The sequence below is a fragment of the Phytophthora infestans genome, genomic scaffold (assembly GCF_000142945.1).
Source record: "Phytophthora infestans T30-4 supercont1.1 genomic scaffold, whole genome shotgun sequence".
Classification (NCBI taxonomy): Eukaryota; Oomycota; class Peronosporomycetes; order Peronosporales; family Peronosporaceae; genus Phytophthora; species Phytophthora infestans.
The window spans coordinates 2,748,281-2,764,077 of NW_003303758.1; the positions used below are offsets into that span (position 1 = coordinate 2,748,281).

Consider the following 15,797-nt stretch of genomic DNA (forward strand, 5'->3'; position numbering starts at 1 on the left):
GACTTGTCTATTTGGTGTCGTTCGTGTCAGCCGACCATACTTCCCGTGCTCCATGATGGGACCTCGATTCAGTTCTTGTGGATTGTACCTCGGCCGAGCTGTTGACGACTGATCTCTTGGGAGGTGAGTATACATGTTGTATACATGGCTAGAATTGACCTCATCGACAGTTTTGATGAAGAAGCAGCAGGTTCCGTCGTCATCGCACTTGGTAGGCGTCATATTGTGCGAATAAAGCTCCAGAGCTCCATTGACACCGTCGGGTTTCTCCAGAGGAGTCCAGATATGATCATCTCCAGCTCGGAAGCTGCGGTTGGCCACATTGAACTCGTCCGAGGTGCCATCGTCGACCACGGGAACTATGGTCGGCTGACACGAACGACACCAAATAGACAAGTGCACAACGATCGCAGTAATTGACATCTTCATCTTGGAACTTGGACTGGGCGCCATTTTACGAGTCGACTGGAGCGCTTGAATTCCAATCGAACGGTGCCAGAGGAATGAGGTCTTGTATCTGACACGAAAATTAGAGTGGGCTAAATCGTAGGAAACTGCCTATCCAGAAATACGTAGAATTCTGGTACCTGCGTCAATACTGCATAGAATCTGATACAAAAAGAAATCGTACGCTTAGCAACTTTCTCGCTGAATTCCGGAAGTTTAGGATACTAGATCACATCTTACGACTTGGCACGCTCAGCTCCGCTACATCCAGTCATCCTCCTATGCAGTTGTCTATCCATGGCACAACACTCAATAATCCAGAACTTAAGTTGCGAGAACCCCTGCTCAATCTCGTGGATTGAGGCGACGACTGCGGCGAGTTGGGCTTTCACGTCGAAGTTTGCGTCGTCGCCCCCGTGTAGACTGGTAGAGCCACACTGATGCAATCACTTCTCGCTCGAATGCTGCAACAGCTTGCCACGGTAGATTGGTAACCGGCTCCCACGTGAGCTCGTTATAACCTACCCATTGTACCAGATAGAAGGTGGAGTCGTTGATCCATCTCTTAGCATATAGCTTTTCGATCTCGTATTCGATTTCTGCGTTGCGTTCGTTCCGCGTTGCGAATAGCCCGCCTTGTCGGTTGCGATACTGGATGCCACCAACGTCTTCTTCGTCGCTGCTTCCAGGGTCGACTTTCTCGTGCTGTAAACGTTTGCGCCAAAAAGACCCATCCAGGCGTCGATTTCAAGCCCTAGCGTTCTTTTTGCGCCGCGTTAGAGGTGGCATAGTATCGACCACTTGCAGCTTCGGCTTCGACGATGACTTTTGGTTTGTGTGGGCGAGCAATGAGGCCTTACAAGAAAAATTATGAGAAGGTGCTCTGAGAAATCTACAACCACCGTTGTGCAATAGCTATTACCAGCTATTGCCCAACGGTGGCAGTAGATTTCTCAGAAAACTACGCATTTTTTGCTCAGAAAACTATGTGTGCTTCAATATGCAGCGGTGTTCCACTACTTACCACCGTTATAGTGATAGAGCAGCTGAAAGTGCCCCATAATTTGCAAAGTTTGAGCTGTCCGCCGTTATCCAACATCTCAAACAGGATATTCTCTAGTTTGACATTGTTTGCTGTAAAAGTGTAGGTTTTGTAATATATTAGTACGAAACATGATACTTCGAAGTAAATGTGGTAGTCGAAATACGGTGAAAGTGCAAATACTGAGCAAACGATGCCAACATGCGTATGATAGTCTTCACTTCATCTTCCGGAGACGCATTTTCCCGAGATTTCACGCGGTCAAACAGCTAAAATACACATACATATTCAAACATTGAGTGAGTTTAAACAGTCAAATGCTCAAATATCTCGCTAATGCGTGCCGTTCCACGAGGACTAAGTTCCATGATGATATAAAAGTGGTGACTTTCCTCGATTGGAGGAATCAACTTGCCTAACCAAAGTACATAATGAGCAATTGTAGCAAACGATGCCTAAAAACTATTTCTGATGTCATTGTAAAACCCAGAGCATAATACTACACAAATTGGCGAACGACATGCTGTGGTAGAGATCTAACTACTACCGCCAGGATCAAAGTTAGGATTACCTTTTTTGAGGATGTGGTTTTGAAGCGTACAGGCACAAAGCTACTGGCTTACATTTCCTCAGGTACGCTTTTCTACGTCAAAACGGATCCGACAAAGGAGCATATGCTGTCGGGTATAACTACTGCAAGGTAATTGGTCCTCATAGCAAAAATAGGTACTACCCATAATCGAAATAGGTAGCCATACGCGTATATTAAAGATCACTTTGCTAGCCAATCAGACTGCTGGAATCATCGGAATGCTATTTGATTGGTCAAACCGAGGACACCGGCGAAAACGTGACTTCAACATTGAAGCTCGCAATGTTTTGGCGCGAAACAAGCCGCTTTGGAGGGTCAACGATTCAAACTCGCGTGCGGGGGCGTCGAGCGCGCGCCAAGCCCCAACGAGTCTCATTCCGCAATTTCCTTTCTTGTGAACACTCGGGTTCATACCGACTGCCCCCACCCATCTCTGCTAACCCACCCGCCGCCTGACACTGACCGATGTCACTACCATTGCACGCTGCCTGACACCACCGAAATCTCTGGTGGAAATGCTGCTCGATTCCCATGCTGTCGTCACGCTGGTCCACACATAAGATGCTAACGCCGACAAGTCGCTGTCGCCACGCCGGTCCGCACGCTGTACGATGCTAACGCTACATGGGCACCGAACGTCAGTCATACATGCTGCCCGTTTGGAGCGATACCGTTGCTACACTGGTCGCTGCATTCCGTAACCGATGTGAACGCGAAACGGCTACGGCAACAACAATCTTGTGCGATGATTTGCTAGTTTACTGGTAAACGATCACGTAGTGGTGGTGCGTGCATATGCGGAGGAGGCGAGTACTGCTACCAGTGCGATGAAAACGAGTGTGGCGACGATATCGGAGGAGACACAGCAACGAGGTGCTTGCTACCAAAGGGCCGGAGACGACAGCCATCGACAGCTTGGTGATCGACAGCAAACTGGGAGACATGACGACGACGCCGCTATCTCCGACTCAACAGCTGCTACAACTGCTGCGTGGAATCCATCGCGACGCGGCTGCTAGTGACCGTATTGTCACTGCTACTACATGTCGGTCGTGAACGCTGCCTTTGGTTCTGCTCCCTCTCCCCGCGCGTGGAAGTGGTGACAGCTGCATCATTGAAGCTTAAACGTTCATTGCCACTGCACGCAGTTGCCAACATTCTTGACGTAGTCTGTTTGATCCACGCAAAGATGTTCAAGATGAGGGTTACCGGCCATTACATGCTGATTCTAGATGAACTTCATTTTTAACTTACTAGCTCGCTCTTTCACGTCATACTCTTCTAGATTGTTTTGAGCGACCTTTCGATAAGTACAGCTCCAAGTTTGTTTGTTTTCTAGATTCTCACCAAACACACACTTTTTCGAATCCATACCACTTGCAGTGGTGTACCTGCATATCTAATACTAGGCAGGTACGATTGTACTACTCTTAGTATTTGCTGGTTCCAACTGCAACGTAAAGAAGCTACTTGATACGAACTTCCTTCCTTGCTGCAGACTGCACCACGAAGTGTCTCTGAACTGCAACTTGCGGTTAGGAGACTCAGGTGATGATGTTCTCTCATTCTGGCATTTTTCATTTCCAAAACAGCTATCTACTTGGCACTAGCAACTTGGAATTCACTGAATGGATTGGCGCCTCGACAAGGCAGAGGTAACTAGTGTGGTGCTAATAGCGAATCTAGTTTTCTTACTGACATACACGTCTTGCAGCTACATTTCACTGCAGGAGTTGCAGCGTCCAATGGAGAGCAGATTTACAAACCGATCGTTATAAAAGACGCGCTTGTTCATTTCAGCTGCCACCGCAGACTCAACTTTGACTCGTTGCTTCCCGTGTTTATACCAGCAAAAGATCGAGTACTGCGTCAACATTCAAACTGAGGGTGTCATGGATACAACTGCTAACATGCAAACGTTTTTTAATTGCAGGTTTTTGAGAATGTATTCCACTCAACCAAAGACGTTGATGACTTTATTGAGATGTTGCCGGTAAAGGAAATGTACGTTATGAACATCAACTATTCCGAGGATCCATACAGCGGCTACGACAGACATCACTTTGTATGGATGGTACGCTGGCTGCAGCTGTGTATGGAGCTTTCAGAGGTACGAAAGACCAGTCTTAAATTCGTATATGTTATGATGGTACTAACACCTTTTCGTTACTACAACGTTTAGATAACTACCGAAATGATACGTGACCGACTGCAATATCTGAAAACATTTCTTGTCAAAAAAGCAGAGATGCTTGATGTCAAAATTGAAGTCGACATCCAGCTAGCAGACGTTCGAAGCACCGAACAGAGAGCTCGAGCTTGGAATGAAGGTAAAATCTTGGAGAACGCATTCAGCGAAGTTAATAACTTATGGATTGCGATGAGCGAAATTGACATTCTCGCGGATCAGTTCGAATATATGGATATACGAGAGCCATGCACGTGCAGCAAGTGTGCCTACTATCGATCGCCATTGTGGGAGCAAGAGCAACCTGTCGGTTTGACATATGATGTGCTACCTCCAAGCGAACCCTACCATCGGCTAGAGAAATGGGATGAGGAAGAACGGTATTATTTGCGTAAATACCTAAACTGAATGAGGCAAAGGCAACCTGTACGAGCTGTGGCTCGAATAATAATAAAAATAAACAATTTGGTTCATATACAGTGACATGAGGGCAGAGTATGATAGTCAAATTGTCGTATGATCGATCCAGAGCAGCACACAGGACAATAGTTTCAACACTCAAAACGATATTTACTATACCAGAGCGCGTGGTAACACAGCACCACACAGATCACCGCTCTACTCAGATTGTTCCCACAACGCCGGTGCATTTCCACTTCGCCATACAGGGTACCTACTTGCTACTTGACTTCTGCAACTGAGGAATCAACGCTCAGCACTACGAATGTGAGGGCCTGCCTTCCAAAATCGGGTCGCACACTTGCCTCCTACAGCGACTACCGACGTGCGCCTCGGCGACCACATAGCGGTGCACGCATCGTGGAAGAGGCGATGATTTCGAACTGGGCGAAGAATACGAGTGTGGCGGCGATATCAGAGGAGCCGCCGCCACACTCGTATTCCTTGCCCAGTCCGGCCCCGAGATGGCGGTCATCGACAGGTTGATGATCGACACCAAGGGGGACGTCATGATGACGACAACGGCGCACCATGTGTGTTGCTGCGCCACCAGCAAACGCTTGTGTCTTGTAGCTGATGATGCCTGCACCACGTGGCGTTGTTTACTGTCCTTGGCGTCTTTTTATGCGTTCACGATACTCTGCATAACGCATTTTTTTTGGAAATTAAACAGTGCCGAACGTGATTCCGACCAATCAGACCGTTCGAAAGATCATTGTACGAAAAAATAGCAATGGCCAATTCCAACCAAAACGTACCTAAAAAGTTAACTGGAGATGTCATTTCAAAAACACAAGAGCATACTACTACTTAAATTGGCGAACGACATGCTGTGGTAGAGATCTAACTACTACCTCCAGGATCAAAGTTAGGATTACCTTTTTTGAGGATGGTCTTGAAGCGCACAGCCACAGAACTACTGGCTTACATTTCCTCAGGTACGCTTTTCTACGTCAAAACGGACCCGACAAAGGAGCATACGCTGTCGGGTATAACTACTGCAAGGTAATTGGTCCTCATAGCAAAAATAGGTACTACCCATAATCGAAATAGGTAGCCATACGCGTATATTAAAGATCACTTTGCTAGCCAATCAGACTGCTAGAATCATCGGAATGCTATTTGATTGGTCAAACCGAGGACATCGGCGAAAACGTGACTTCAACATTGAAGCTCGCAATGTTTTGGCGCGAAACAAGCCGCTTTGGAGGGTCAACGATTCAAACTCGCGTGCGGGGGCGTCGAGCGCGCGCCAAGCCCCAACGAGTCTCATTCCGCAATTTCCTTTCTTGTGAACACTCGGGTTCATACCGACTGCCCCCACCCATCTCTGCTAACCCACCCGCCGCCTGACACTGACCGATGTCACTACCATTGCACGCTGCCTGACACCACCGAAATCTCTGGTGGAAATGCTGCTCGATTCCCATGCTGTCGTCACGCTGGTCCACACATAAGATGCTAACGCCGACAAGTCGCTGTCGCCACGCCGGTCCGCACGCTGTACGATGCTAACGCTACATGGGCGCCGAACGTCAGTCATACATGCTGCCCGTTTGGAGCGATACCGTTGCTACACTGGCCGCTGCATTCCCTAACCGATGTGAACACGAAGCGTCAGCGGCAACAACAATCATGCGCGGTAGCTACTACGACGGTTTGTACACGGTGTGGCTGGTGATTAGACTGCGAATTTCCGACTGATGTCCATTGTGTTGGACCTGCAGCGATTGCTACACACGCTGCTCGTCAAACGCCAATTCATCTTGTCGGCAGGCACGGAACAGTGCGAGAGGATGTAGCCTCTTTGCTAGTCGTTGGCCACCTTGACTAATGCAAATTCGTCCCACCAGCAGCCACTTGCACCTCGCCGATGGTCTGGGAGAAAATGCAGTTCACGATGACTCGCAACCGGCCATATGGACATTTGACGCAATAATATCTTCACGTTGAGAGCTACCGAAGCGTGGTTTGTCCTCAAGCTTGCAGTGTAGTGTGGGTAGTTTTGCTTACAAAAATCTGCACCAACCAAGTATCTATAAATCCACTTCTCATTTTTTTTTCATATAATCAAATTGCTGTACCGATGCGACACCGGAACTAGTGACCAGCGGTCACGTGAGCCACGTGAGCCTAACGCGTAGTCCTCTTGCTTGCATTTGATCGGAGGAAAGGTGCCTGCATTTTGTATATCGAAGAGCTTCGCATGAGATGACCTTCGAGATTGTAGACCAGATTAGGCAGATAATATCCATGGTACTTCTGCCAGCATGACCATGACGCTTCTTGACAAAGATGTGGCTTGGATTTATCGATTGGGTAGGTGCGTTTGCACAAAGCAACTTTGTGCTTTTCGCAGTAGTCTGTCTTTTGAGTTGGATTTCTGCATTCAAAGCGACACACAGTACACTCACGCATCGCTCGACTTCGATCTTTTAGTGCTATCCATGACTCCCGTGCCACGCATACGTCATTGGTACCACTCGAAACAGCAGTGTTAGCAGCATGACAAAGAGAAGAAGTAGGTCCATCGTTGCTATTGGCAAATAGCATCCCATCATCGTCACTAAGAGACTCTTTCCACGTTCCATCGAACATTTCGCGAACAAGGCTTGCGACAAATGCACGGTGCTCGTCTCGACGACTCGATTCCGGACTATCTTCGCCATCACTGAATCCCGAGTGATTGCTACGGCGAGCCATTTGATGGCATATGTAAGCATTACATCGCGCGATGTCAATCATCGCCATAGCCAGCTTTTTATACCACTTCTTAAACGTGTGACCATTGGCCACAGAAAATCTACCCCGTAGTTGGTCGTGACGATCTACTCCTTGCATCGCGGTGTTGTATTCACTGACGCATTTTGGGGCTTTAAAGGGCTCCTGCTGTTGTCGAATCCGTCGATATACAGTTGTGGTACCCGAGTCATCAGCATTTGAAATGACATTGACTACCGATCCATCCACCCAACTAGCCGCCACGATGTGTTTTTCCACGCACACCCCTTGCTTCATGGTGCCTCTCTTAGTATCGGTCGACCCAACCATCGTATAACGCGGGAAGTGTTTACTGGAAGAACGGACGGTGCCTCGCCCGTAAAGACCAACCGTTCTCAGGCTTTCCAGCAATAAACACGATGTGTAGAAGTTATCAGTGTTTACCACCCGCCTCGAACCTCTTAGCGAATTTGTGACTTCAATGACATGTTTCCGAATCTCTGAAGACTTTTCTGTCAACGCCGCAAGACGATCTATTTCCGCAGGAGAAATTACATTTGCTAGGCGATTTTTCAGGTCACTGGAGCAGTGAAGTTTGAAATCAAGGACAATCCATGTCGTCGAACAGCAGCAGACATACAATTTGAAGTGATATTTTCCAGTCGGCTTGCGTGGATTATAGACGATGATGTGCCTGGCGTACTTTGATTTACTCGCAATACTCGCTTCGTCCACAGCCACATCTCGCCCCGGAATAACGTGACGGCAGCATCTTATTTTCAAAATTGTTATCAGAGGACGTATACTTGCTGCAGGATCACTCGACAGCTCCTCAGCACTTGTACGAGGGCGAAACGATAAATTTTTTCTAATGTATAGATACCTTTTCCAGCTCATAACAGTAGCCAAACTTGTCGACGATTGTCCAGGAAAAATATTTGAGTCTTCATTGTCAAACCAATAATTTCGCATCTCGCCCTTGTCGACAAGTGTCATGTACCACTGAATCCCAAGAAATATCATCAATTCTTCCAGCTCAATAGGTGCTCCAAGTTGACCAGAGGTTTCTGCAGCACGACCGTTTGAAAAAGTCACCACTTGTTTCCAAAACGAAATAGGGATAAACGCAAAGAAACTCGAGCTTGCACTTTTTCCAAAAAGATGTTTACTTTCTTCGCGTAATTTTGTGGTTGTAGACCCATCGGGGTGAGCAAACAGGCCTGGTACTTCGTCAAGCGAAGCCGTAGGTGAGAATGTCATACCTTGGATAAGCTCGACTTCTGCTGGACACAAATCAATTTGAAGCTCTTTCTGGCTTCGAAAGACCGACCACTCACGATATTCACTTTCTTGTACTTCGTCAAATTCATCTGTAAGTTGAGGTATGTTCGTATACTTTGGCACCATACTGCAAAGCGCACTCCAAGATTCACCAAATTCAGCACTGTTCTGATGTATAGCCACGTAGTGTTTTACGCCGCGACATACGACATCTTCTTCGATCTGATGAACGTGATGTTTTGTTTGAAAAGCGGTATTTGTCCATCGTACTTCAAACGACAAGGTTGGCACAGCCACACCATCACCATTTTTTTTATTTTCAAGGATGTGACGAGTCACTACGCCAATCAGATAAGTTGAGCCGACATCGCTATAATATTTGCGCTCCATCCAGGTTTCCTCAGCTGGCGAAAACGCCACACTGGCTCCAACGTATCTGTTTGCGGTAGCTTCCGCCCGTATTGCGAGTTCTTTACGAAATGCAGTAGCATTTGCGTTTGAAATTTTTTGTTTTCCTTTCGATTGCGAGCGTTCAGCTGATTTTGAGTTCTTTCGAGTACTGCTAACTCGTGATTTTGCGTTCTCTTCAGTTGCTGTTCGTGGTTGGTCTGTCTTACGAGTTGCTGGTTTCGGCTTGCGTTTAACTGGTAGTAGAGGTGGCGGGTTTGACTTGGCTTCACTCGTTCGTATTAGTACTCCTTCCGACTGTGATTGTCCTTGGAGGTGGATATCACTGTGCGATGTAGCAACACTCGACGTAGTTACTCCCGAAACCAACCCAGTTGTACCCCCCTGGTTTTGCCCACTCATGTTCATCACGACCGGTGCTGCTTTTTCTCGATAGCACTGCTTACTGCAGAACGAAGCGTCTCCAAAATCCAGTATCTGCTGTCCGTCCGGGTCGTACAGCTCAAGTGCTGCACAAACATCATGAGAGCAAAAATGATGCATAAATGCTCCACACGTCGTGCACGACCGCTGGGTCGAGCACGGTGATTCACAAACTGGACATATTGGAGTCGAAACAGTAGACTTTGTACGTGATTGCTGAGGTTCATCGACAGTAGACGTATGAACACATATTTGTTCATCCACGACACCAATAGTAGCTTTTGGTATCGTGTGAGCCACAGGATTACCATCTAGCTGTCTAGTGCGTCTGTCGTCGTCCTTGTCACAAGTATCCAAACTTATATCTCCTTGCTCAGGTATTGAAGCAACATTTCCAGCTGTAGCACCAACTTGTAGGGCATCAAGCTCATCAATCGCACTGCTCTTCGTACCTACATTAGCACTATGCAATACTCCGACCGAGTTACCAGTTTTCACGTAAGGTGCTTCATCTGCATACGCACTGTTGAAGTACCCAACAAGTGCTTCTTCCCCCAAGAAATAGTCTTGACCATTTATTCCATTTGGGTTGCCTCCAGGACGAACGTAGCGATAGCGCAAATCCAAACTTCTACTCGACGAGGGTTTATAGGACCATCCCACACGGCGTAACACTTTCCAAACGTCCTTGAAATTCACAGAATTATCTGTTGCATAAAATAAAAAACAAACATGTTATCACCTGCTACCCGTAGTCTATAGTCTAGTGACTATACAAGTGCCACACCTCGAGAAAGCTGTGGTGTGTTGCTGGCTTGAGACCTGCGCTGACGCTTTGAAGCCCGCTCAGCCATCTCTGCGCTCAGTTCCTAACTCCTCTCGCTCGCAGCTTTTCAGAAGTGAGGTCCAAATTGGACCTCCGAGATCCACTCTGCCTCCATGGAGCATCGCCACCTTCTTCCACTGTGGCAAGGCTGTCATTCACGGTACTGCACCTTGTGCCAATGTTGGGATAGAAGGAAGATTTTCGTGTGTTTTCGACGAATCATCAGTGCCGTCAATTATTTTCAGCAAATCATATTGCAGCAATCTGAACCATACATTATGTACTGTTTTGATTAAACCCTCTCAAATGCGATTAATAAGCTCGCAAACCCCTTCGCAATTGATATACTAAAACCCTACATGATGTACGGTTTTGAAAGTTTAACTTGATTAAAGTATGTAAGGCTTAATATAGAAATGAATGGGGGTGACGAAAGGGTTAAAGCCTAATCTACGTTTAACCATCCTGACATCATCGTTTAAGTATCAAATAAAAATACCGCCGCCAACAACAACAACAGCAAGGCGTCTTGCGACGCATCGTTATATCCAAAGGCTATAACCATAACAGGCACAGATTCGAGTGTCTAATGACTGATTCTGAATCAGCACAAAATGAACACACTTCAACGCATAAAAAATGCTACAGCTTGAATATTTTTATTAAAAATTCAAATCGTAACACTTTTAATTTTCTTTCAAAGTAGCGAGTTTGGTATGCGAAGTGGTTAATAGTCAGTTTATTACAAGCTTAACCAGGCAGTACAAGCGGGTATTTGATGCAAGCTGGACAGATATTCTTTGTATTGATGCAATTTAGGTTTCAGAAACGGCCCGTGAAATCGAGCACGACGCTGAACTAAATATATTATTTAGCGTTTTTAGACTGAAGTGCAGGTGCTTCTGGGTGGAAGATTAAGACAGTGATAGCCAACAACAATAAAGAGACTTTGCCAAGATCACTAGCGTAAGCGTTTATGAGCATGGTAAGTATGTGCTAGGGGTTCAGTCTTTTGTACCGGTAGAAATATATACACGGCTTACTGGGAACTCAGCATTTTGTAGCAAATGAAACGCAGATTTATGAAATTTAAGAAGTCGATTTAGGCACACGGGGGACTCAGAGGATTTGGACTAATTATCCCGCCGAAGCGAAGCGAAGGCGGGAAGGCAAAAATCTAAAGTAAACCTAAATTACCGCCGCGTAGCGGCGGCGCTCGGCTAGTCTAAACCAACCCTATGAGAATCTCATTGAGATGCAGTACCGTTGGAGACAGAGAGACAAGTCGAAATGCATACGAAAAAAACAAGAAGTGCATTCTTATCGAGTCTACGTGGAGTGCCGGTCGTACATGAATGCCCCGCAGTAGCAGCGTCAGTAGCATCAACTTTGTACGAACGCATTCCAAACATGATGTGTGCACGTCTGTTAAGATTGCATCTACTCCTCCGCTGTCGTCTCCTTCTCCAGTTGCTTCTTGGCGTTCTCGCGTGCAAGCTTCTTGGTCAAGTGGCGGTTCAGCGGCTTCTTGGACGGGTCAAACTCGCGCAGCACCACAGTTACGTGGGTGTGCGGGTGGTGCATCACACCAGAGCGGCCTGCAACAAAGCAACAATTGCAAAAACTCAATCAGTCAACCTCTCCTTCTCTACATCGTAGTCAGTAGGCTGCGCACCTCGGCCCATGATCCTCAGACGCTTGAGATAAGTTCCTTTGTTTACAAAGCACTCCGCAACCATGAGGTTCTCCGGCTCAATCTGGTACTTGATGTCGGCGAGGTTAATAGCGTTCTGTACGGTCTTCTGGAAAATTTCGGCCTTGCGCTTCGGCGAGAACTTCATCTGCAGAATGGCCTCGTTGGCCGAAAGACCTCGAATCTGCTGTGCCAGGTACGTCAGCTTACGGGGACTAGCACGGATCGAGCGTTTAACGGTCTTGACGGTGCGCGGCTCTGCGGGAGACGTGGAGCTCAGGAAAGCGGCCGTATCGTCATCCACTGCTGCGGCTTCGCCCTCCACAGTGGTCGTAGAAAGAGTTGCCCGTGCCACACGACCCATAAAGGCGCTCCCCGCGGCCGGGCGGAGCGTCAGAGCGCCCATCTGCGAGCGCAACAAGGCGAGCATCTTATCGAGTTGGCCGAGGCTATTGAGCTCTTTGACCGCCACACATCGACTAGGATATTTTCAAATCGATACGTGACGAAAAAACGATTTTGAAAGGTTTATGTTGTCAAGAAATGGCTACATAATTGCCCAAATGCTCTTTACACAAGGCTCCAGGGCCCCCGAAAAAAAAATTGACGACACAGTAATTTCAATAAATAAGCAGACATTATTTATGTTGTCACCCTAAACTAGGCTCGTGCATAATTTATGGTGGCTGCATATTACATCCGGTAATTTATGCGTACAGTTTCCTGAAGTTATCTGCAGCAGTCAATCGATCGCCACGAACCAGTCGTTTTGTTGCCGAATCGGCTGATCTCAGCAGACTCATTTTCTTTTCTCTCACTTCCCACTTTAGAAATGATTCTCTTCCTGCGCGAAAATGCTGGTTACTGGGACGCACAAACACTTGACACAGCAACTCGAGCGTAGATACCTGTTATTGATTCAATAAACCTTGGTTATTGCAGCAGTAACTCAATTATTTATTGGTCTTCTAGCTAAAGCATCATAACGTATTGCCAACATACAAGCTAGCTTCGCGATAATTTATCGTGAAGATGCTACTACGATAAATAACAATATCATTTTCGGACCCCCTGCAAGGCTCTCTAATTAATTATTGACGGAGTGTTACGCTCGCTAGGTAGGACTTGATAAGGGACTTAAATGCGTCCTGCCTGGAGCCCCCATTATTCTCAACACGCCTGCCTTTTCTCTTTGTTTCCCACATCACCACATGCAAATACCTTCGCGGACCTCTCTCACGCAAATGGCGACGTTGTTCGCGTCTTCTTGTCAGAGATCCAGATGCGCAACTTCTCTAAGTTCTCGATAGGTCCATCGTGTTCTTCTTCATCTCCACTCCCAAATGCGCCTGCACTCATTCGATCTACACTCGCACGACACGCGGCGTTGATTTGGTCCGCTTCGTCCGGCAACCACTCGATATTCACCTCAATGTCGGTTCTGTTCGACACCAGCGGCATCAAATACGACACGAATCGCTGTCGAGCCGTGGGCGGAAGAGACGGGATCTCGATGCCACGTACTGTGATCTTGGCCGCAGCCGTTCCGACTACAATATTAGCAATCCATTCGCCCAAATACTCAAACTTATCAGGTCGTCCCTTACAAATATCGCGGCGAAGTGACAGGAGAAACTCCTGTGTGAAGTGCTTGCACTTCTTCTGTAATTTATACTGCACGATGGCCTCGCTCAGCGCCTGCATCTGCTCCGTATTCTCCATGCCATGTGTACCCAAGTCGTAGCACTCGTTGCACAAGTTGTAATTTGAGCATACACTGCACGTCCAAAGCGCCCCCACAACCGGGTCCATGCCACAGCCATCACAGAACGAGTTCTGATGCACGATTGTTTTCTTGCGCTTCCACTTGGAGCCAATAATGGACGCTCCCTGACTCATAGCAGCTCCAAGACGTCCCATAAGTGGCTTTCCAGGCGAGTGTTTCTTATCCGGCAGGCTTTTCGACTGCGCGCCTTCTTTGTCATGTACGTCTCTCTGGAACACGAGAGTACGCGGCACTGTCGACGTCTGAATGATCTCAAGCACTTGCTCCTTCGTCATGTGTGGCTCAATGTGCTGGCTGTTCACACTGATAAGATAGTCGCCTACTACCACTCCACCACGTTGTGCAGGGCTCTCTTTCTCCACACTCTCGACTTCGACCAATAGCTCGTTCTCCAACGACACAACCACGTTCGTGTTGAAGCCCAATACTGGCTCTGTAAACGTCAACGTGTATGTGTTGAGAGGGTGCTCCACAAAGTCTACTTCAGACTGCGAGCGCAGTCCAGACTTGAGGTCTGGAGCGTGGATCGCGCTGGCACTTGACGAGTTCCGTCCTGACGACTCGCCGCTGCTTGTTACACTTCCTGAGCTCGCTACGGCCACTGTTGCCTCGCTAACGAAGCGCGGAGGTTTATTATGAAGAGAAACGCGACGTAAGCTGTGCAACGCACGAAGTGACGACGGGTCGGAAGCCACGCTCGGGCCCAAGAAGCGATGAGAAGTGAACTCGTCTTGACCTTCACCAAAGTCCGCAGCACCGCCGTAGCCCAAAGGTGTGCCTAGATCGGCTCCTTCGTCGTCGTCTTCACCTCCAGCAGCTCCTTCCTGATCATCGCTGTCACTCGCCTCGTCGATAATATCGTGATGCACTAAGTTCAGCGGAGACGGACGTTTTGGCGACGGGATCACTAGCTCCACCTCGTGGCCACAAACCTCGTCGTCCTGTACTTTTAGCTCAACTTCATGAACCTGCATCTGTAGTTTTTCCACTTGTTCAATGCCAACAGTAGACGAGGATGGCGACGGCGGGGAATCCGAAACCGCATCCTGTACAATCAGCTCCTTTTCCTTTACATCTTCTCCGAATGTATGCTCAGGGGGTTGATCTACAGGTGTCGTTGGCTCTGAGTAGGTCTCCACGGGCGTTGTGGGCTCTGAGTGTGTTCCTGTGGGGGTTGTTGGCTCTTCAGCTGGAGTCTTTGGGGCGTCCACGGGTGTCGTGGGCTCCTGAGCGGGTGCTACTACATCCTGCTGCTGCTTCAGTGGCGGCTCCTCGTCTTCGTCGTCGCTGTCTGTCCGCGCCTTGTCGGACTCGGCGCCGTCCTCGTGTGGTTTTAGCTCCAGCTGCGCTGCAACGGGACTCTTCTCCGTTTCCACCTCAACCACGTCGTTCTCGGTGGGGGTGGAAGGGCTTATCGCGGCTGCTGTGGGCTCTTCAGTAGCACGAGTTGACTCCGCGTGTAGCTTCACGGGCGACGCAGCGGTAGCCGACGCCTCCATCTTCTGACTCCTGCACGGTGTAACGTATTGTGGAGAGCCACTTGCGTTTAGTAAGGAGGTTCTGTCGTCCTTACGCTTTTTTCAAGTTCGAGAAACTGGATACCTGCTTATTCGAGTATATCAGAAATAACTGTCAATCTGAGGCAGGGTTTTCTTACATAACTTAACTGAGATAGGTGATAGAATGCTATACATTGAAGATATAGGATTTCGAAGACATGGTTCCGTAATTTTTGAGTGAAAAACGTGCTACAACCGTCGTTTTCGCTTCAATACACCACGGTTTAGCACAGCGTCAAGCTAAGCATCTGTCCGACATCGCATGGCGAGGGAGAAGTGTCGAGTCGACGTGGACACGAGCAGCACCGCTGACTAGCATACGTTCTCGCTGACGTTTGGGAAGGCGGTTGTTGTCCAAATGTGTGCAATATT

The 15,797-nt window shown here is 47.9% G+C and overlaps 3 protein-coding genes across 3 annotated transcripts in view; all 3 read right to left on the reverse strand.

The window, feature by feature from the left end:
• Positions 1-1,508, reverse strand: part of PITG_00522 (uncharacterized protein) — a gene marked incomplete at both ends in the record, with an annotated part of 4,075 nt that extends 2,567 nt beyond the window's left edge. Inside the window, 3 exons of the mRNA XM_002909067.1 lie at positions 209-517; positions 973-1,201; positions 1,472-1,508. Coding sequence (XP_002909113.1) covers positions 209-517; positions 973-1,201; positions 1,472-1,508 — 575 coding nt within the window. The remainder of the gene's footprint in view (positions 1-208; positions 518-972; positions 1,202-1,471) is intronic.
• A 10,319-nt stretch (positions 1,509-11,827) lies between these two features.
• PITG_00523 (uncharacterized protein) lies at positions 11,828-12,550 on the reverse strand (the record flags this gene model as incomplete). Its single annotated transcript, XM_002909068.1, has 2 exons — positions 11,828-11,985; positions 12,063-12,550. 2 exons carry the CDS (start codon positions 12,508-12,510, stop codon positions 11,828-11,830), a joined length of 606 nt encoding a protein of 201 aa, XP_002909114.1.
• A 766-nt stretch (positions 12,551-13,316) lies between these two features.
• Positions 13,317-15,365, reverse strand: PITG_00524 (uncharacterized protein; the record flags this gene model as incomplete). Its single annotated transcript, XM_002909069.1, has 1 exon — positions 13,317-15,365. One exon carries the CDS (start codon positions 15,363-15,365, stop codon positions 13,317-13,319), a length of 2,049 nt encoding a protein of 682 aa, XP_002909115.1.
• Positions 15,366-15,797: the final 432 nt, after the last annotated feature.